At 40.6% G+C, this 23,005-nt stretch overlaps 1 protein-coding gene across 4 annotated transcripts in view; it reads right to left on the reverse strand.

Annotated features, from left to right (window-relative positions):
• The window catches only part of FANCC (FA complementation group C), a 175,844-nt gene that overhangs the window by 49,839 nt on the left and 103,000 nt on the right, over window positions 1-23,005 (reverse strand). For all 4 annotated transcript variants that reach the window (XM_054727385.1, XM_054727386.1, XM_054727384.1 and 1 more), the window contains exon 7: window positions 1,331-1,495. In XM_054727385.1, coding sequence (XP_054583360.1) covers window positions 1,331-1,495 — 165 coding nt within the window. The remainder of the gene's footprint in view (window positions 1-1,330; window positions 1,496-23,005) is intronic.

Genomic DNA, 23,005 nt, shown 5'->3' on the forward strand with positions numbered 1-23,005 from the left:
TTTGTCAACATGAGCTTGACAGCTTCCCAATACTTAAAGACATTCCTGATGGGACTAGTGGTGACAGAAATTAATTAATGTAAGTTTTGATACTGTACATCAAAACATGTAAATGTTTGGGACATCTGCATAACAACGAACCAGTATTTTCCCAATGAACCATGAACAGAGCTACAATGTCCTGCTTGGACAAAAAACCCACTAACAGTGCAAAACACCAGTAGGTTTTTTAATCAGTATAAAAAGCTCATTGATATAATTTTATATTCTACATTACAACTAACTTAAAAACAATGACACCATTTTCAAATTTTGGTCCAAGGAGAATATCCAGTGTTCTGAGATATCTATTAAATACTGCCTTTTCCAACTATATGTCTGTGTGAGGCTAGATTTTCTTCATATACTTCAACCAAGACAACATATCACACCAGACAGAATACAGAAACATACATGAGAACCTAGCTATCTTCTTTTAAGTTAGACAATAAAAGAGATGTACAAAAATGTAAACAATGCCACTCTTGTTAAACAACATTTTGCTTGGGAAAGGTCATTGTTGTTTTTTAACTTTATTATTGAACTAGAGGCCCGATGCACAAAATTCATGCAAGAGTAGGCCTTCGCAGCCCTGGCTGCCTCGGCCCTCACAGCTCCAGCTTCGTCCGGTAGGTCGTCCGGTCAGACATTCCACTGTTAGGCCGTTGGGTCAATTTGCATATTATGCTTTTATTATTATAGAAGTATTACAAATGTCCTCTTTTTCCCCCCTTTGACCTTCTCCACCCCACTGCCACTCCCTCTCAGGCCTTCCCTGCACTGTTTGTCCATGGGCTTTGCATATATGCATAAAAGTTCTTTGTTTAATCTCTTCCCATCCCACCCCCCTTTTGAAATATGTCAGTCTGTTGCCTGTTTCAATGTCTCTGGATCTGTTTTGTTTATCAGTTTATTTTCTTCATTAGATTCCACATATATGTGAGATCGTGTGATATTTGTCTTTCTCTGGCTGGCTTAGTTTGCTCCTGGAGAGTATTATGCTAAGCAAAAAGGTCATTGTTTTTAATAAAAATATGCTATTTGTGTTAACATGTAATCAATTTTTTGTTATTTTTAAATGAAATAAAATATTTTTAAGTTTTCTTTTAATTTCAAATATGATATAAATATTGATAGATATAACCCACATATTAACAAAGCTCACTGGGATCCTAATAATTTTAAGAACATAAAGAGACCTAAACATCTGAAAACTGTATTTCCAACATACTGCAGAATTTAAGAAAAGGAAAAACAAGGTTGGGTGAGAGGATAAACAGACATCACTTACAGCAAAAAGGCCTCATTCACAGCATCGAAGAACTCAGGCCAGAGCATTTCCTGAGGTTCATGGCCATGGTAGGTGAGCAGAGCTTCCACCAGTGGTTCAAAATCAGACAGAGTAACAAGTGGGATACAAACTCGTGATAGGGACCTTACTCGTTCAGGAGCCATTCTACAGAGTAAATAAAATAAGAAATAATTAGCCAATCTTAGAGCCGCATGTAATTAAAGACATGTAACATCTTCCTGCTGAACAGGCTGATAGTTCCTGCCCCGCCATGAAGAGGGCTACCCCAATACCATCTGTGAACGCTCTCTTGTACTCACTTCTTCAGAAAGAAACCCCGTCTGCAGTTCTCAGTTTAACATCACTTATTTTCAGGACTTTGGCATAACTCACTATGGGCACCTCTAATTTGTGTTTTTTTAAAAAATATGCTTTTTAAAAATATTGACTTCAGAGAGGAAGGGAGAGGGAGATGGAAACGTCAATGATGAGAATCATTGATTGGCTACCTCCTGCCACTGGAGATTAAGCTTGCAACCGGGACATGTGCCCTGACTGGGAATCGAACCAAACCGTGACCTCCTGGTAAATAGATTGATGCTCAACCCCTGAGCCACACTGGCCGGGCTCCAACTTACGTTTTAATGCCATTGAGTTGGCTCTGACTCCTGGCAATCCTATGAATGAGTAGTATCCACAATGCCCTGTCCTCAAAAGTCCTGCTCAGCTCCTGTTACTCATACCTTCTTTTATGGAATCAGTCCATCTTGTATTTGGCCTTCCTCTTTTCCTGCTATTCCCCCCAGCATTATCATCTTTTCCAAAGAACCCTGCTTTTTTGTGATGTACCCAAAGTAGGACAGCTTCAGTTTTGTCATTTCTACCTTCAGCAATGTTTCAGACAATGTGCTCTAGGACCCACATATTCATCTCCAAGTTACCCTGCCCAAAACAGAACCCTTGAATTCCTTCCCCAAATGTTCTCTTACCCTGTGCTCCCTGTCTCATTTGCTCAAGCCAAAACCCTTGAAGTCCATTCTTGATAGCTCCCTTTCTCTTATGCCCCTTATCTGATCCAGCAGTAAATACTGTCTATTCATCTGACTACCTCCCAACACTTCCATTACTACCCCCTAATTCACTATCACTCCCAGTCTGTGTTACAGTTGGAGCCTCCTAACTTTCTCCTGCTTCTGCCTTATCCCCCATGGTTTATCATCAGAACAGTTCCAGCAAATCTTTAAACATGCAGATCACTTCCCTTGTCTGCTCAAAGGTTTGCAATGGTGTCCCAACTCACACAGAGAATAAGCAGTCTCATTCTAGCCACGAAAGCTCTCTATGGTGGCCCCTTCTGTTTCTCTGGCTTCATTTCCTCCCACTCTTACCCTTGCCTGCTCTGCTCCAGCCGTACAGGTCTCCACCCACACCAGATAAGGTCCTGTGGGAACACGTGGCTAGCTCCTTCACGTCATACAGGTCTGAGCTCCAATGCTGCTTCATGTGAGGGTTTCCCTGACCATCCCATACAAATGCACTGACCAATGTGGAAGCAATCAGCATATGTGGCAATTTAAATTTATTTAAATGAAACAAAATTTAAAATCCCATTCCTCTGTGTTCAACAATTACATGAGGCTAATGGCTTACAGTATTGGACAGTGCAAATTTAGAGCAGAAAGCTCCACCGGACAACAGTTTAACATAGCAAGAGCCCTCCCAGCCCACTGTGTACATCCTATCTCAGTGGTCAGCAAACTCATTAGTCAACAGAGCCAAATATCAACAGTACAACGATTGAAATTTCTTTTGAGAGCAAAATTTTTTAAATTTAAACTTCTTCTAACGCCACTTCTTCAAAATAGACTCGCCCAGGCCGTGGTATTTTGTGGAAGAGCCACACTCAAGGGGCCAAAGAGCCGCATGTGGCTCATGAGCTGCAGTTTGTCGACCACGGTTTGTTCACCCTGTTTTACTTTTCTTCAGAGTACTATAATGTATCTGATTGTTTAGTGTTCATGGTCTGTTTCTTCCTGCTAGGACATCAGCTGTATAAGGGCAGGCACATTTTTTCTATTTTGCTCACTGCTCTATTCCTAGCATATAGGGACAACTCCATATACATACTACATGCTCAAGAAATAGATAAGAAAAGAACTAGAGATCAATAGAATGAAAGTTTGAAATGTATGCAATTAGATGTTTTTCTAGGAATATATAATCACAAATCTTATGTTTTGTGAAATACAAATGGAATCACAGTAGAACTTACAGCTGTCCTTCATTTTACTTGCTGCCTATTATTAAAAGAGTGTGTGAGTGCTATAATTTAACAATGTCCTTATTTACAGGCACTGAGCCTGCTTCCAATTGTTCACTATTATAAACCCTGCTGCAGGGGTCCTCATCTTTGCTGTGCCTACCTGTGTCTCATGGAAATATCTGTGTAGTAGATTGCATCCCAAAAGACTACCAGTTTACTTTTCCACTCTTGCCAGTGATATTATTATCAGTATTTTTATTTCTTGCTAATCTGGGCAAAATTATCCCGTTGCTTTCATGTGCACTTTCCTGATAACTTTCTAGATTATTAATGTTTGTTACCCACTTGTGTTTCCTCTTCAGTGAATTAGTTTTTAAATTAGTGCATTTAGTGCTGTACACTTACTATATTCAAGGATGCTTGCAAGTGTTCGAGACACAAGAGCAAAGACAAAGCCTAGTAATGGAGAGAATAAAATGCCAGATGATATCAAGTGCCACGGTGAAAAGCAAAGCACACTGAGGGGTCAAGGAGGGCAGGGACTTACTGAGGGGAACATTTGAGCAGAAATCTGAAGGGAATGTATGAACAAACCATGTACCTATCTGAGAGGGAAACGTTGCAGGCGGATACAAAGCAAATGTAAAGGCAATGAATATAGCAAGGAGGCCAAGGTTGTCAGACCACAGCGCATGTGGGAGGGCCTGAGGAAGTCAGGCTTTTGTAGACTACTGGAAGAGCCTGGGATATTCTTTTTAACTTATTTTTTTATTTTTATCAAACTTACAGATGCAACTGTTTTAAATAGTCAAACAGTTTTCAAAGCTTATGAAAAACAGTAGCTTTTGCAGAGCACTCCCACCCCCGTTTTCTGATCTTGGAAGCCCAACTCATTCCTTAATATCAATGCTGTTTCTCTTGGGTTTAATGACTTGTTATTTGGCTTGCTTGCTTATTTTTCCTTGCAATGATTATTTTAACCCCAAGCTTCCACCCAAATGTATAGTCTTCTTGCAATATATTCAGACATATCTGAGTTCTACCATTTTCATCTTCTTAAATAAACTTTCTTAGAACATTTTGACCTGTTCCATTCTGGACAGGTTGTTTTTGACTCCCACAGTGCAGTTATTGTCTTGGGATCTCCATCCTGCGAATTTCCTGCATGTCTCTCCAGGATCCCGTATCTTCTTTCTTGGTTCATTCTTCTTATGTAGGCAAAGATATAGGAGAGGTAAAGTATTTGAGATGTAGTGTGTCTGAAAAATACCTTTATTTTACTCTCACATTTGGATGATTCTTCAGTTGAGTATAGAATTCTGATAATTGTTCTACAGAAGTGTGAAAGTGTGGTTCTACTGTCCTTTATCTTCAGTGTTGTTCTTTAGAAGTCCCATGCTATTATGAATTCTAATCTTTATATTTCTAAGTCCTGTTTTTACCCCTTCGAGGCTTTGGATATGCTCTTTGAAGTTTCACAATGAGGTATCTTGCAGTGGACTTACTTTTATTCACTGTGCTGAGCACTCAGTGGACTTTAAATCAGGAAAGTTCTCTTGAATTATTTCTTTGATTATTTCTACCCATTCTTTTCTCTGTTTTCTCTTTCTGGGAACTCCAATTTTTTAGATATTGAACTTCCTGGGAAGTATCTTTTCTGTTTGATGTTTCATCTCTTAGTCTTTTTGTTCAAGATTTAGAAAGAATTGTTCAACTTTATTTTCCAGTCCTTTTATTATGTTTTTCATCACCACTCTTAATTAATTCCCAAAAACCTTTTTTTATCCTATGGATGCTCCTTCTTTTTAAAAAATAGCACCCTGTTCTTGTTTCATGAATACACTACCTTTATTTTCATGGAGACATCAATATTAATTTATTTGAGTTTCTTTTCTTTAAATAATCTTTTTCTTTATTTTTATTGGTTTCTACTTTTTTATATTACACTAGTGGCCTGGTGCATGGATTCGTGCACACTGAAAGGAAATTAATTAGAAGAAATATTTTAATATCGCTATTCACCCTTTCTCTATAATAGAAGTGTCAACCAAATTCACAATCGACGATGACAAATCGAAATACATGCCTACGATTGGCACCAGCGAGAGCTTTAAGTGTCATGCATGCACAAGTCAACTTAGCCTTTTATCTATAACTAGAGGCACAGTGCACGAAATTTGTGCAGGGAAAGGTCCCTCAGCCTGGCCTGCACCCTCTCACAATCCATGACCCCTTGGGCCTAAACCGGCAGTCCGCTCACCTGCCTGCCTGCTCGCTCCTTATCACTTGCCTGCCTGCCTGCTCAGTGTGCATCATAGTGACCGGTCATTCTGGTTGTTCTGGTTGTTCCACCATAACAGTCGCTTAGGCTTATATATATATAAATAATAAAAGCATAATATGCTAATTAGACTGGACGTCTTTCCTTCCAGACAAAGCTGCAGCGGGCGGGGGCTGAGGCAGAGGTGGGAGAGGCTCGCAGCAGAGGCCCCAGGCCATGGCGGTGGGGGCCGGGGCCAAGGCCTTTACACGAATTTCGTGCATCGGGCCTCTGATATAAATAGAATAAACTTGCTTAATTAGACCTGCTTTCTGATATAGCTAAACTTTTTCCAGCCCAGTGAAGCACCCCAACTTCTCTTTCAGGTAATTGTTAGCAACACAGCAGTAAATATCAACATAAAGCAGATTATTATTGTAGATCATGCAGGGAGAACAAAGGGTAAAATATTTAACTGCAGCAGTGAGAAAACATTAAGTCATTTTTAAGTTCCACTATTTCTTACTTCTTTTTAGTCGGGTCAAGTTTCTAAACTTTCTAAATCTCCATTTTCCAGCTAATGAAAAGAAAATAGAATTCTACTGAGTCCCCAATCTACCTACTCCAGGACTTCTGTGAGGATCAAATGAGATGAGGTATGGGAAAACACTTCACAAACATTTGGTTAAAGTGTAAAATGTTTGCACCTGGCTATAAAGCAAGTCGTGTTCCTGGGCTGAAGAAACTCCAAGGAGGCTAGTTGCTAGGGAGAGGAAGCCAGGCGTTGCTATGTGATGTCATTACCTGACACCCACAGTGACTGTTTCTGGGCTGGGCTGTGGGCTGCATTTTGCACCATGGGATCTTGGCAGTGATGGCTATGATTTGGTGGGGTGTCGCTCAGGGGTAATGGCGGGGCCTGTGTCACACTTGGGGGAAGCCGAGTGTTGGTTTGTTGGTGCCAGATCCGTGGTGCCGTTTATTTTTAAATGGCCTGTGCGCGTCATGGCAGTTCCTGTGTTGAGCGCCTGCCCCCTGGTGGTCAGTGCACGTCATAGCTACCGGTCGGACAGACACTTAGCCTTGTATATATATAGACAGATTCTCTCAGTAAAATTTTTGTCAAGGTGAAGAGGTAGATTCTTGGAACTTCCTACTCCATCTTATATGCAGATAAATTCCCCAGTTAATCTCTCCCTAATCCAGTCCCCCATCCAAGACTTCCCTCGGAGATTCAGCAGTCTGCTCCATGCTTCAGCTCCTGGGATAGCCATTTGTTGCTTGCTTCTCCACTAAAATGTCCTCCTTTTTGCTGGAAACAGGACACCACTATTGTTCCTCTCTGGGGACGGGACGGAGGAGGAGTGTATGAGGACCTTGCCAGCTGGCCGCCACTACTGTAGCTCCACAGGTTATCTTGTGGGCTGCCAGGTATCCTCCTACTCCTTGAGTCCACCCCCAAAGTGATTTCTATCTTTTCAGTAGGTCCTCTCTTGCAAGCTTTTTGGGTTGTGATATTTTCCTTCAAATATATCCCATCATCTATTATAAACCTTTCTCATAATCTGTGGGTCATCAGAAGCACACACTCCAAGCCCATTTTACAGTATTATATATTTGTTCAGATTTCCCGTCATTTTTAGGAGTTAGGAGTATAAAGTGAATGCTAGGACATTCACATGTGTGCTTCCATCACTTGGCTTAGTTTCTTACATTTTCATCTTATTCTCTCCTGATTAGATTATGAGAGCTGCCATTCCTCATAGGTCATGCACTTTAGTCTTCAGGATCTGTCCAAGTTTTCTATATCAGAACTACTCAAAGTCTCAAAGTATGTTCCGTTGAATCAGCACGTCAGCATCCCTGGGGGTGAGGCCATTTCCCCTGGGTATTTCTATACACACTCAAGTTTGAAAAGTGCTGCTCTACACTACTTCAGTAGCAATCTCAGAACCAGATTTTAATATCTAGTCATAATCTGAATATAGGGTGTCCAGGGTGTCCCCAAAAATGTATACACACACTTTGAATAATTATAAAGGCCGTGTTTATTAAAATTCATTTCATTTTAGAGTAAATGTATATAATACATTTCAAAATTGAGCTATCAGTTGTTAAAGTGAGTATACATTTTTGGGGACAACCTGTATTTTAAGGAAACATGATGGAATTACATTTTATTAATGAATTCCTATAAATTGCTAGTTTAGCTATATTATTTTCTTGATAATCAACAGTAAAATTCTCAGATTTTTTTTCAAACTACACGATAATTTTTTATGTGTAAACAGTTTGTCTTTTCTCCTCAAATATTCACCTTCTCTAAAATCCACTTCTTGTTCACCACTTATCTAAATAACTGAGTCTCTTCAACATTTACCTTCCACAGTGCTCTAACATCTTTTTCTAACTCACTATCAAAGTAGTTTTTCGACCTAAATGAATGTTTTTGAGTCCATCATCTAAATTGTGACAAAAAGACATATTGAGCTTGAGTTGTAAATACCTTACATTCTTAGAATATGAGTTTACTGGGTGGGCTAAGAGACGGGGTAAGTTGTTATTGTTGTTGTATATGTGTGTGAGAGATGAGTGTTTGAGAAGCTGAAAACTATGCCTGAGAGTTATGTGTGCTCATAACAAATCCAGAACTCTGAAATAAAGAAGCAGGGAGAGTGTAGTGGTCTTGTCCTTTCGCCTTGATTTATCAGTCCTCCTCTCTAAATGACTACTAACAAGTGCAAGTTCTCTCTCATTATCTTAAAGGAAAGGAGGAGCATCAGCAACTATCACTGGTGACTGGGTGGGTGGAAAAGATGACCTTGGCAACAAGGGCATTTATCAAGCACTGAAGCTCATGGGCTGCTGACTGTATCTCACAATTTGGGTGAAACAGGTCCAAGATAATTTTCCTGAAAAAAGTCTAAAGTCTTATGCACTAAACTTAGGTAATTCTTGGTTCTACCAAAATGCAGGTAGGCCAACTGGTAATCTGATTGGCTCCCATGTGCTCATGGCCCTCATGCTCCTTTTGGTCTGCAGCACAGAGATCCAACTCCATAGGAGCCATGTGGTGCTTTCTAGACTGGATTACACTGAGCATTAGGTCTTGATTGACAGCCAGAGCAGCACTCCCAAATGATATCTGCACAAGAATTCGACTGCAGAAGGCTCAACGGCAACCATAGACAGCTGGAAACACCCTTCCCACGTGATTGCACTGGAGCTGCCAAAACATCGAACCACATGATACACTGATGATGTTCAGAGAGGCCAGAATGCCGCTCCTTCTGGACGGTGTGTAGCAAAGAACAAGAGAGAGTTTAAACATTCTGTCACTGAGTTGTTGATTTTACCTGGTGGTAAGTGAAATTCTATTTAAAATGCTATGACAAGACCATATATCAGGGCTTTAAAAATAATGCAAAAAGAAACTAAACAGATTTTCCTGTTTGTTTGTTGTTGTTTTTTGTTCCTCTGACAATTTATGTATCAAAGTTATAAGCTTAATTTCTACATTTTCTATCAGGCTTTTGAATCTTTTGAAATGAACTTTAAACATTTGAGTGGCGAAAAGTGAAAAAACTGTATGAATGCCCTCTATTAAAAAAGAAAAAGAAAAATACTGTAGCCTTGTTTATATGGAGTTTAAGTTTGGAGGCCTCTTGGCTGCTTGAACATTTATGGTCATACTTGTGGAAAGAAAGTAATGATGAAATTCAAGTGTCATAAATAGTGGAAATATCTGGAGAGTCAAGTGTACCAGAAGCAGTTTGACCTATGCTGTATACTGACTTAACATTTTTTATTTTTAAACCTTAAAAATGTACAGATAAGCCCTGGCTGGTTTGGCTTAGTGAATAGAGCGTCGGCCTGCGGACTGAAGGGTTCCGGGTTCGATTCTGGTCAAGGGCCACATGCCTAGGTTGTGGCTGGATCCCCAGTAGGGGGCTTGCAGAAGGCAGCTGATCAATGATTCTCTCTCATCAGTAATGTTTCTCTCTCCCTCTCCCTTCCCCTCTGAAATCAATAAAGATATATATATATATTTAAAAGTAAAGATAACTTCAGGTATATAGTAGAAGAGATTTATATATCATTGATACATATTTTAATTATTATCCTAATAGAGGGAATATGCTAATTGATCCTCACGCCATTGCAAAGATGGTGGCGCTCACAGCCAATAAGGAGGGAATATGCTAATTGATTGCCCTGCCCTCAAAGATGGTGGCGACCACAGCCAATAAGGAGGGAATATACTAATTAACTGCCCCGTCCTCAAATATGGTGGCGCCCACAGCCAATAAGGAGGGAATATGCTAATTGACTGCCCCACCCTCAAAGATGGCGGCACCCACAGCCAATAAGGCAGGAATATGCTAATTGACTGTCACACCCTCAAATATGACGGCATCCAGGCCCCTCAGCCCCGCCAGGGCCTTGCTGCGCACCTGCCTCTGGAGTCGCCCAGTCCCCTCAGCACCCCCCAGCCACCCAGGGCCAGCCCAAGGCGCAGGCAAGCCTCAGATGTTGGCTACCCAACTGACGCCCAAGGTGCAGCCAAGCCTCAGATGTTGGCTGCCCAGCTGCCCAGGGCTGGCCCGAGGCACAGGCAAGCCTTGGATGGCGGCTGCCCAGCCACCCAGGGCCAGCCGAGGCTTGCACTGCTGGCAGTGGCAGCAGCAGAGGTGTGATGGGGCGTCGCCTTCCCCTAATCGCCAGGTCATCTCCCGCCCCTGAGGGCTCCCAGACTGTGAGAGGGGGAAGGCCGGGCTGAGGGACGCCCCCTTCAGTGCATGAATTTTCATGCACTGGGCCTCTAGTTATAACTATAACAGCAACAACTATAATGGCTCCAGTATGTTTAACAGCTCTTTCAAACGTTATCATGATGCCATTCTACTACCTGATTTCATAAAATCAGTTTTTTATGTGAGACATGAGCATACACTGATTGAATTTATAATTCACTAGAAAATTGTGGACTTACAGATTTCTGAGTCTTGCACAAGCTTTTACAGATCCAGGTTCTTTTATGGAAGGAGGATGAAGAACAGAGCTTCCTGGCTTTATGTCTTAAAAATAGCACTTTAGTATGGACATTTTAATGATGTTGATTCTACCAATCCAAGAACATGGTATATTCTTCCATTTGTTCATGTCTTCCTCTGTCTCTTCTTTTAGCGTCCTGAAATTTTCTGAGTACAGATCCTTTGTCTCCTTGGTTAAGTTTATTCCTAGGTATCTTAATTTTTTGTTGCAATGGTAAATGGGATTGCTTTTTTAATTTCTCTTTCTGTGAGTTCATTATTGGCGTATAGAAAAGCCATAGACTTCTGGATGTTAATTTTGTATCTGGCTACATTGCCGAATTCATTTATTAAGTCTAATAGTTTTTTGATGGAGTCTTTGGGGTTTTATATGTATAATATCATGTCATCTGTGAATAAGGACAGTTTTACTTCTTCTTTTCCAATTTGAATGCCTTTTATTTCTTCTTCTTGTCTGATTGCAATGGCTAGTGCTTCCAGTACTATGTCAAACAGGAGTGGTGAGAGTGGGCATCCCTGTCTTGTTCCTGTTCTTAGGGGAAATGGTTTTAGTTTTTGCCCATTGAGTATGATGTTGGCTGTGGGTTTGTCATATATGGCTTTTATTATGTTGAGGTATGATCCTTCTATTCCCACTTTGCTGAGAGTTTTTATCAAGAAAGGGTGTTGGATTTTGTCAAATGCTTTTCCTGTATCAATGGATATGGTTATATGGTTCTTATCTCTCAGTTTGTTTATGTGGTGTATCACATTTATTGATTTGCAGATGTTGTACCATCCATGCATCTCCGGAATAAATCCCACTTGGTCATGGTGTATGAAAATGTCCATACTACTCAAAGCAATCTATAAATTCAATGCACTCCCCATTAAAATACCAATGGCATATTTCAAAGACCTAGAACAAATCCTCCAAAAATTCATCTGGAATTAAAAAAAAAAAAAAGACCCCGAATAGCTGCAGCAATCTTGAGAAAGAAGAACAATGTTGGAGGGATCACAGTACCAGACATCAAGCTATACTACAAAGCCACTGTTCTCAAACCTGCCTGGTACTGGCACAAGAACAGACATATAGATCAGTGGAACAGAAGAGAGAACCCAGAAATCGACACAAGCCATTATGCTCAATTAATATTTGACAAAGGAGGCAAGAGCATACAATGAAGAGAAGACAGTCTCTTCAATAAATGGTGTTGGGAAAACTGGACAGATACATGCAAAAAATGAAACTAGACCACCAACTTACACCATACACAAAAATAAACTCAAAATGGATAAAGGACTTAAACATAAGATGGGAAACCATAAAAATCTTAAAAGAAGCCATAGGCAGCAATATAGCAGACATTTGTCGTAGCAATATCTTTACTGATACAGCTCTTAGGGCAATGGAAACTAAAGAGAAAATAAACAAAAGGGACTACATCAAAATAAAAAGCTTCTGCACAGCAAAAGAAACCATCAACAAAACAACAAGAAAGCCCAATTCATGGGAGAACATATTTGCCAATGTTATCTCCAATAAGGGTTTAATCTCCAACATTTACAGGGAACTCATACAACTTAACAAATGGAAGATAAACAATCCAATCAAAAAATGGGCAAAGGACCTAAATAGACACTTTGTGAAAGAGGACATCCAGAAAGCCAAGAGACACATGAAAACATGCTCAAAGTCACTAATCATCCGAGAGATGCAAATCAAAACAACAATGAGGTACCTGTCAGAATGGCTATCATCAACAAATCAACAAATGAGAAGTGCTGGAGAGGATGCGGAGAAAAAGGAACCCTTCTTCACTGCTGGTGGGAATGCAGACTGGTGCAGCCACTGTGGAAAACAGTATGGTGTTTCCTCAAAAAATTAAAAATTGAACTGCCATTTGACCCAGTAATACCACTTCTAGGAATATATCCCAAGAAAACAGAAACACCAATCAGAAAGGATATATGTACCCCTATGTTCATAGCAGCACAATTTACAATAGCTAAGATTTGGAAACAACCTAAATGCCCATCAGCAGATGAATGGATTAGAAAACTGTGGTACATCTACACAATGGAACACTATGCTGCTCTAAAAAAGAAGGAATTCTTACCATATGCAACAGCATGGATGGATCTGGAAAGCATTATGCTAAGTGAAATAAGCCAGTCAGTGAAAGATAAATACCAGATGATCTCACTCATCTCTATAATAAAAAGCCAGGGTATAACAACCGATCATGACCAAAGGCTGACCCTCCAGAAGTCAGCTCTGGGTTGCCATGGCGACCCAGTGGCTGACTACTGCAGCTGCAGGTCTGATGACCCAGCAGTGACTGCTGAGGGGGCTGCGAATCAGGCCTGGAAAGAGACCTGAAGAGAGAAGCAGGGGCTGATCTGTAGTGTCTGAGGCAGCTTTTGACCAGCACTTGCCTCTCTCTTTCCCTCAGAGCCTGGCCAGCAGCTCTGCATCTACTCCAGGCCTCCACTGGGGCTGCTGATCAGGCCCCGCTGATAGGCCCAGAGACGCTGACTGACATAGAAACCGGCCAATCAGAACACCAATCTGGAAGTCAGTCCTGCGGTCAGTGCTGGGTTGCCATGGGGACCCAGCCCTGACTACTGTGACCCAGCAGTGACTGCTGAGGGGGCTGCGAATCAGGCCCGGAAAGAGACCTGAAGAGAGAAGCAGGGGCTGATCTGTAGCATCTGTGGCAGCTTTTGACCAGCACTTGCCTCTCTCTTTCCCTCCGAACCTGGCCAGCAAGCCCCACGTCCATTTCTCTCCAGGCCTCCACCGGGGCTGCTGATCAGCCCTGCCTTTCTGATCAGGCCTTATTGATAGGCCCAGAGATGCTGACTGGCATAGGAACTGGCCAATCAGAACCAAATCTGGGTCAACTGTGAGGAGGCAGTGGCTGCCTAGGAGGTGGAGCTTTTGATGCTGACTGGCACAGAAACTGACCAATTAGAACCAAATCTGAGTCAACTGTGAGGAGCCAACAGCTGCCTAGGAGGTGGAGCTTTTGACACCGACTGGCATAGAAACTGACCAATTAGAACCAAATTGGCCAGCAGAGGGCAGTTGGGGGCGAGATCAGGCTGGCAGGGGAGGGCCATTGGGGGCGAGATCAGGCCGGCAGGGGAGGGCAGTTGCGGACAACCAGGCTGGCAGGGGAGGGCAGTTGGGGGCGAGATCAGGCCGGCAGAGGAGGGCAGTTGGGGGCAACCAGGCTGGCAGGAGAAGGCAGTTGGGGGTGAGATCAGGCCGGCAAGGGAGGGCAGTTAGGGGTGATCTGGAAGGCAGAGGCAGTTAGGGGCAATCAGGCAGGCAGGCAGGTGAGTGGTTAGGAGCCAGCAGTCCCAGATTGCGAGAGGGATGTCCGACTGCCGGTTTAGGCCCTAAACCGGCAGTCGGACATCCCCCAAGGGGTCCCTGATTGGAGAGGGTGCAGGCTGGGCTGAGGGAACCGCCCCCTCTGTGCACAAATTTTGTGCACCGGGCAACTAGTTTATGGATAATAAAGAACATTACAAACTGTTGAACAAAAATAGACAGAGGCAAAGAAGCATTGAACAGACTGTCAAACTACAGCGGAAAGATAGGGGAGGGTTGTGGGGGGGAGGGGTGCGTAAAAAATCAACCGAAGGACTTGTATGCATGCATATAAGCACAACCAACAGACGCAAGACACTGGGGGCGGGGGAACAAGGGCAAGTGCTGGAGGGTAGGGGAGGCCAGTGGTTGGGGGGAGGCGGGGGGAGAAGACATATGTACTACTATTTGTAATACCTTAAACAATAAAATTAAATAAAAAAATAAAAATAAATAAAAAATAGGACTTTAAAAGCTCATAAAGAGAATCAAACGAATGTTGGGTATCAAATTGCTTTTTAAATTCAATCTTTTGATAAGAATAATTGAACCTAATCCAAGAGATTGAATTTCCCTTAAAACCATGTGTGGGCTGAATACATATAAAAATACACACACAAAAACCCTGCAAGAAATTTATCTTGTTGAATTCTAAAATTATTTCTAAAAAAGCAAAGGACTCCATAGTAAACATCATGTACAGCAAATTAGGAATGTATCAGATGTGTCAGTGTGCAGAGAATGTTCTACTAGCACAGACATCTCATATTCTTGGTAAATTTGTTAAGAATTTTACTAACTACATCACAGTTTTGGGTTGACTGAGAATGTCTTCAGCTATTCACCAAGTTAACTGCCACTTTATCCTTGCTGCTACTGTCAGTGGGGGGCCAACGTGGGCACTCTTCAGTACTGTGTGTGCTCTGAACCATGGAATTTGTCCATATTGTTTTTGAAAAATAAACATCCTTCATGAAAAAACAGTGATGAATTTAGGAATGAAATTGTCCCCCAAAATGGCCCAATCTGGCACAAATGGAAGTTTTTCAGCATAAAGAGCATTTCAGCTACTATCTTCCATCAGGATCTCCTGATTATGGTCAGTGGAAGTTGGACGCTTTTCTGAACTACTGTCTTCTGTCCAAAAACCAGAAAATGAATATTACCGTTTCATTTTCAATATTTTACTAGACAATACTACATTGTACTTTTTAAAAGTTTAATTCTAAAATATGATGCACAGAGAACTACTGGGGCAACAGTAGGTTTGCAGTTGTGAGTATACAAAAGTTTATTCTTGTATTATTATTATTGTATTTTCAATATGAACAAATATAAACCTACTTCTGCCCCACCTTATATGTACCCATTGCTCAGATTTGCAGTAACATTTTATTAATATGTTTGATATTTTAAAGAAATAAAATGTTTCATTTACAGCTGAAACAGCCTGCTCCCATCCCATTTCTTCTTTCACTTCCCAGGAGTTAGTATTCCCCAGAAGCGGATCCTTAGTCTACTAGTAGCTTCAAGACTTTCACTTTATAAGTATGTATTGTTTTGAGTGTTTTAAATTTTCATATAAGGACATATTATGGATATGTTTTTGCAACTTCATTGCTATTCTTTCTATGTATCTATGTCAGTACCAAACTTTTGATGACTGTAGTTGTTTTTTTTTTTATAGTTTAATGCATTTTTAAAAATCTTTATTATTCAGACTAGTAGCCCTGCGCATGAATCCATGCTCGAGTAGCTTGCTGCCTCTTGCCTCAGCTGGCCACCCCAACCCCCACCACTGCTGGTAGCTCTCCGCTGCTTGTAGTTCGCTGCCCCGCCCTCATGGAGCTCTCCGCCCGCTGCCCTGCCCTCCTGCAGCTCCCATTCTGTAGCTTTTCATCGCCTGCTTGTAGTTCGCTGCCCTACCCTCCTGCAGATTCGTGACCTGGTCATTACACCTAAAGGCGTAATATATAATTAGCATATTCCTCTCTTATTATATAGGATTATTACAGATGTTCCTCTTTTATTCCCCCACAGATCCCCTCCACCTGGTTCCCAACCCACCCCAGGCCCTCGCCTTTCCCCCCATGTCCTCGTCCATAGGTGTAAGATCTTTGTCCAATCTCTTCCCGCACCCCCAACACCTCCTTACCCCAAGAATTGTCAGTCTGCTCCCTTTCCATGCCCCTGATTCTATTCCATTCACCAGTTTATTCTGTTCATCAGATTTTTATTCATTTGATTTTTAGATTCACTTGTTGATAGATAAGTATTTGTTGTCACTTTGTTGTTCATAATTTTATATCTTTACCTTTTTATTCTTCTTCCTCTTCTTAAAGAATACCCTTCAGCATTTCATATAATACTGGTTTGGTGGTGATGAACTCCTTTAGCTTTTTCTTGTCTGTGAAGCTCTTTGTCTGGCATTCAATTCTAAATGATAGCTTTGCTGGGTAGAGTAATCTTGGTTGTAGGTTCTTGCTATTCATCACTTTGAATATTTCTTGCCACTCCCTTCTGGCCTGCATAGTTTCTGTTGAGAAATCAGCTGACAGTCGTATGGGTACTCCCTTGTAGGTACTAACTGTTTTTCTCTTGCTGCTTTTAAGATTCTTTGTCTTTTGCCCTTGGCATTTTAGTTATGATGTGTCTTGGTGTGGTCCTCTTTGGATTCCTTTTGTTTGGGGTTCTGTGCGCTTCCTGGACTTGTAAGTCTATTTCTTTCACCAGGTGGGGAAGTTTTCTGTCATTATATCTTCAAATAGGTTTTCAATATCTTGTTCTCTCTCTTCTTCTGGCAACCCCATAATTCGGATGCTGGTACACTTGAAGTTGTCCCAGAGGCTGCTTACACTATCTTCATATTTTTGGATCCTTTTTTCTTTTTGGTCTTCCGGTTGGGTGTTTTTTGCTTTCTCGTATTTCAAATCTTTGACTTGATTCTCGGGATCCTCTAGTCTACTGTTGAATCTCTGTATATTATTCTTTATTTCAGTCAGTGTATGCCGAATTTCTGACTGGTCCTTTCCCATTTTTATTTTTTGGCATTCTCACTAAGATCCTTGAAAGTTTCACTAAGTTCCTTGGAGGTTTCTAGAAGATTCTTGAGTAACCTTATAACTGTGGTTTTGAACTCTATATCCATTATTTTGCTTTCATCCATTTCTTTCATTTGTGGCATCTTTCTTTGTCTCTGCAGTTTGGCTGCTTCTCTGTGTTTGTTTCTATGTATTGGGTAGAGCTGCTAAGTCTTCTTGAGTTGATAGAGTGGCCTTGTGTGGTAGGTGTCCTATAGGACCCAGTGGCTCAGCCGCCCCAGTCACCTGAGGTGGACACTCTTGGTGCACCCCTTTGTGGGCTGTGTGTAGTCTTGTTGTAGTTAAGCCTTCATTGCTATTGGTATCACTGGGAGGAATTGATCTCCAGGCCAATTGGCTGTGAGGACCAGCTGTGTCTACAATGGAAGACCTCCTGTGCAGGAGACACCCTTATGGGGCAGGACTTGCTTCAGTTGGGCTTTGGTGCTCACTGAGTCTGCCCCTTGAGTGTGTCACTTATGGATGTGAAGAGTTGTTATCTGGTATGGTCTCACACTGACCACTGGGTACAATGGCTCTTGGATCTCCAAGGAGGTGCAAAGTCAGCCACTGCCTGGGGCCACCTAGCAGGTGCTACAGAGAGATCTGCAGATTCCTCCTCTTTGTATTGGGTTTGGAAGTGCCCAGATAAGGCCCAGCTGTGAAGCAAGGCAGGCTGTTGCTGCCGGCCTTGGGTCTTCTTTTGATAGCTTTGGGGCTCCTTGAACCAGCTGCTGCCTGTTTGACAGGTTTTAGGTTGAGAAAGGACAGGCCATTTTAGGCAAAAGCCGCTGCACACAGCTTGGGTGGGGTTGTAAATTGGGTGGAACACGGCCTCAGGGAATTACCAGGACGGAGCAAGAGCAATGGCTGCCAGTCAGCCCTGCACTAGAGAGGTCCCAGCGCAGGAACAATGACTGCTGCGAACACCTCCGTCTGAAAGAAAGCCGCCCTCCCATTCCTGCCCCAATACCAGACAGTCCAGTTTCTCCCCGTATGTGTCTGGGTCCCCCCAGAGTCTCAGAGAAAGTGGGAGCTTGTATTTCCCTCCCAATTAAAAAAGTAACACACCCGGGTGCCATCCTGTTCTGCGCCTCTGCACCTCCTACCAGTCACAAAGCGCTTTCTTCTTTACCTCTAGTTGTAGAACTTCCACTCAGCCAGCTTTCCTGTGGTTCTGGATAGTTGTTCTGTCTTTTAGTTGTAATTTTGATGTGCTTGTGAGAGGCAGCAAGTACAGGTGTTTACCTATGCCGCCATCTTGGTTCTCCTGATGACTGTAACTTTGTAATGTTTTTAAATCAGGAAGTGTGAGACCTTAAGCTTTGTTTTTCAATATTGTTTTGGCTATGTAGGTGCTTTGAGGTTCTACATGAATTTTAGGATTTTTTTCCTACTTCTGCAAAAGAAAAATAACTGAGTCTCTTTAAGATTTATTTTTGGATAGTATGGACTGCTTTGGGTAGTACAAACATTAAGTCTTCCAGTCCATGTACATAGGATAACTTTTTATCTATTTGTGTCATTTAAATTTTTTTTTTCTTTTTAAATGCATTTCTTGTTGTAGATAGTATTACAGATATCTCCAATTCCTCCTACCTCTATCTCCCCTCCTCCCAACCCCTACCCACCCTCCAGGTCTTAATTTAATTTCTTTCATCAATGTGTTATAGTTTGCAGTGTATATCTCCTTGACCAAGTTTATTCCTCAATATTTTACCTGTTTTGAGGCAATTGTAAATGGGATTTATTTTAAATATTTCTTTTTTAATTGCTCATTGTTAGTGCATAGAAACATAACTGATATTTGAATGTGGTTTTTGTTTTTTGTATATTGCAACTTTGCTGAATTTATTTACTAGTTTTAATAGTTTTCTGTAGAATCTTTAGGGTTTTCTACATATAAGATCTTGTCATCTACAAACACAGGAAGTTTTATGTCTTTCTTCTAAATTTAGATGCCTTTTATTTCTGTCTTGTCTAATTGCTCTGGCTAAGATGTCCAGTACTATGTTGAAAAGTGGTGAGAGAGGGTATCCTTGCATTGTTCCCGATTTTAGAAGGAAAGCTTTCAGTCTTTCACCATTGAGTATGATGTTAGCTGTGGGCTCTTCACATATGTTCTTTATTATGTTGAGGTAATTTCCTTGTATTCCTAGTTTGCTGAATGTTCTTATCATGAAAGGGTATTGAATTTTATCAAATTGTTTTTCTGTATCAATTGAAATTATATGGTATTGTCCATCATCCTGTTAATATGGTGTATTATATTGATTGATTTTTGTATGTTGAACCATCCTTGCATGCTAAGAATAAACCCCACTTGGTCATTGTACATAATCTGTTTTAATGCATTGTTGAGTTTGGTTTGCTAGTATTTCATTGAGGTTTTTTTGTTTTGTTTTGTTTTTTGCATCAATATCCATCTTTCATTATTTTTCTATTGTTTTCCTATTCTTTATTTAGTTTATTTCTGTTCTAGTCTTTATTATTTTATTCCTTCTGCTACCTTTGGATTTAGTTTGCTCTTATTTTCCTAGTTTCTTGAGGTATAAATTTAGGCTGTTTATTTGAGATCTTCCTTCTTTTTTAATGAAGGCATTTACTACTATATATTTTCCACTTAGTACTGTTTCCTGAACCCTATCATTTTTGGTATAATGTTTTATTGTTTTCATTTGTCTCAAGATATTTTCCAATATCCCTTGTGATTCTTCTTTGACCAACTGATTGTTCAAGAATATGCTGTTTAATTTGCACATATATGTGAATTTTCCCATCTTTCTCCTATTAGTGATTTTTAGTTCATACTATCGTGGTTGAAAAAGATACTTGGCATGATTCCAATCTTAAATTTGTCAGAACTTGTTTTGTGGCCTAACAAGTGATCCATCCTGGAGAGCATTCTATGTGTGTGCTTGAGAGGAATATGTATCCTGCTATTATTGGGTAGAGTGTTCTGTGTATATCTACAAGGTCTAAATGATCTATAATGTTTTTCAAATCCTCTGTATTCTTATTCATATTTGGTCCACTTGATCCATATATTATTTAAAGTGGGTACTGAAATCGCCTATGATTATTCTGTTACTTATTTTTCCCTTCAACCCTATCAATGTATGTTTCATATATTTTGGTGTTCTGCTGTTAGTGCATATATATTTATAGTTGTTATGTCTTCCTGGTAAGTTGATCATTTGTCATTATATAATGCTCTTCTTTGTCTCTTGTAATAGTTTTTATATAAACTATTTTTGTCTAATAAGTATGGTCATACCTGCTCTCTTGTGCTTACCATTTGCATGGAATATTTTTTTTCATCCTTTTACTTTCAGCTTATGTATATCCTGACATCTAAAATGAGTCTTGTAGACAGCAGATGGTTGAGCCTTGTTTTTTAGAATCCATTCAGCTATGCTATGCCTTTTGATTGGAGAAATTAATCCATTTACATTCAAGTACTTACTGATAGAGAAGGATTTACTATTGCCATTTCATTGTTTTCTGTATGTCTGGTAGTTATTTTGATCCTCTTTTTCTCTCTAGCTGACTTCCTTTGTGTTTCACTGATTTTTTTTTTTTAAAATAGTGATATACTTTGATTCTTTTCATTTTCCTTTGTGCAACTTCTATTGTTTTTTTATTTGTTTTATTTTATCATGGGATTAGGTAATATATCTTGTGGTTATAACTATCTATTTTAAACTGATAACAGTTTAAGTTGCATACAAAAAAATTTTATTCTTTACATCTCCTCCCATGTTTTGTGTTATTGATGTCATAAGTTATATGTCTTTATATTTTGTGTCCATTAACATCGTTTTACAGTTATGGTTCTTTTTTATACTTTTATCACTTACATTTTATTACAGAATTAAAAGTAATTTATGAACCAATATTACGGTATTATAGGATTTTGTATTTGCTTATGTATTTATCTTTACCAGAGTTAGGTGCGTCCCCCTATACATGCTGACCTGAGCCAACCTCCTGTCTATAGCACTCCAGTTCTCTGGTGCTGCAAAGAGCAGCTCAGCTCTAACTCTCCACTGTCCCCGAGCATGAAAGTATGGTGGTGCCCTGTCAGTGATCAGTGTCCAGCAAGACAAATACTAGTCCCTCAGGCAGCCCCACAAAAGCCAGAACATTGGACACACTCCAGTCTTCTCTCCCTTACAAGGGAGAAGCTACAAGCTGGACTTTTCCTCCCAATCACACCAAGCTGGGCTGGCTTAGGGGAAGGGCTGTTGTAGTTTATATGAAATGGGTTTCTTTCCTGTTTCAATATGGCTATTCTTGACTTTGAGCCTGCCTGGAATATTATGACTTCTAATTAGTTTCTGGAGTTCTCCTAAAGGCCCTTTGGCCCATATACTATTTTTTTTTTAAATATATTTTATTGATTTTTCACAGAGAGGAAGAGAGAGGGATAGAGAGTTAGAAACATCGATGATAGAGAAACATCGATCAGCTGCCTCTTGCACAACCCCTACTGGGGATGTGCCCGCAACCAAGGTACATGCCCTTGACCGGAATCGAACCTGGGACCTTTCAGTCTGCAGGCCGACGCTCTATCCACTGAGCCAAACCGGTTTTGGCCCCATATACTATTGTTAAGTCAGTGTCTCTGGGGGAGTGGGGGGGGGGGAGGAGGAGGGAGGAGGAAGCAAGGATTGGTGCTTCCTATTGCTATCCTGCTGATGTCACTCCTGAAGAATTTTTTTTTAAATATATTTTTATTGACTTTTTACAGAGAGGAAAGGAGAGGGACAGAGAGCTAGAAACATCGACCAGCTGCCTCTTGCACACCCCCTACTGGGGATGTGCCCGCAACCAATGTACATGCCCTTGACCGGAATCGAACCTGGGACCTTTCAGTCCACAGGCCGACGCTCTATCCACTGAGCCAAACCGGTTTCGGCATGGAGAATTTTTTAAATGTTTATTTTTATGCAGTTTGCCTCATTTGTAATAACCTGCTTATGTTATATTTCTTGTTCATTTCCATACTGCAGTGTTTGTCTCTTTATAATTCATTTATAGGAGGCATTTCTATATTTGTCTGTTTTATAGGTTGCAGATATCTTCCAAGTCTGTGGCTGGTCTTTTCCACTTGTTCATTGTGTGTGTGTGTTTTAGTTTGTTCTTATCTAAGTTTTAAAAAAATCATCAACTTGCCCTGGCTGGGTGGCTCAGTTGGTTGGAGCATTGTCCTGTACACCAAAAGGTTGCAGATTCAATTCCTGGTCAGGACACATAACTAGGTTGCAGGTTCAGTCCCTGGTGGGGGTACATGTGGGAGGCAACTGATAGATGTTTCTCTCTCTCTCTCCCCCCCTCTTCCTCTCTCTCTAAAAATCAATAAAACATATCATTGAGTGAGGTTAAATAAATAAAATCATATTTTGAGATTTGGTATAGGGCATACATACAAATTGCCTTCTATTGATTTTTTCAAGTTCCCTTTAATAAATTTAAGTTTATTACTCAAAAGACCCATTATTCAACATTCACCACAAGACTAAATTAAAGTCCTTACCTAATATTTAAATAAATGATTGTAAGTGGTTTCCATGCACCCTAGGGATTCATCTTATATTTTTAGATATACTTTATATACCACAAAATGCACATATTTGAAATGTACAATCCGA

The sequence above is a fragment of the Eptesicus fuscus genome, chromosome 15 (genome assembly GCF_027574615.1).
Source record: "Eptesicus fuscus isolate TK198812 chromosome 15, DD_ASM_mEF_20220401, whole genome shotgun sequence".
NCBI classification, from domain to species: domain Eukaryota; kingdom Metazoa; phylum Chordata; class Mammalia; order Chiroptera; family Vespertilionidae; genus Eptesicus; species Eptesicus fuscus.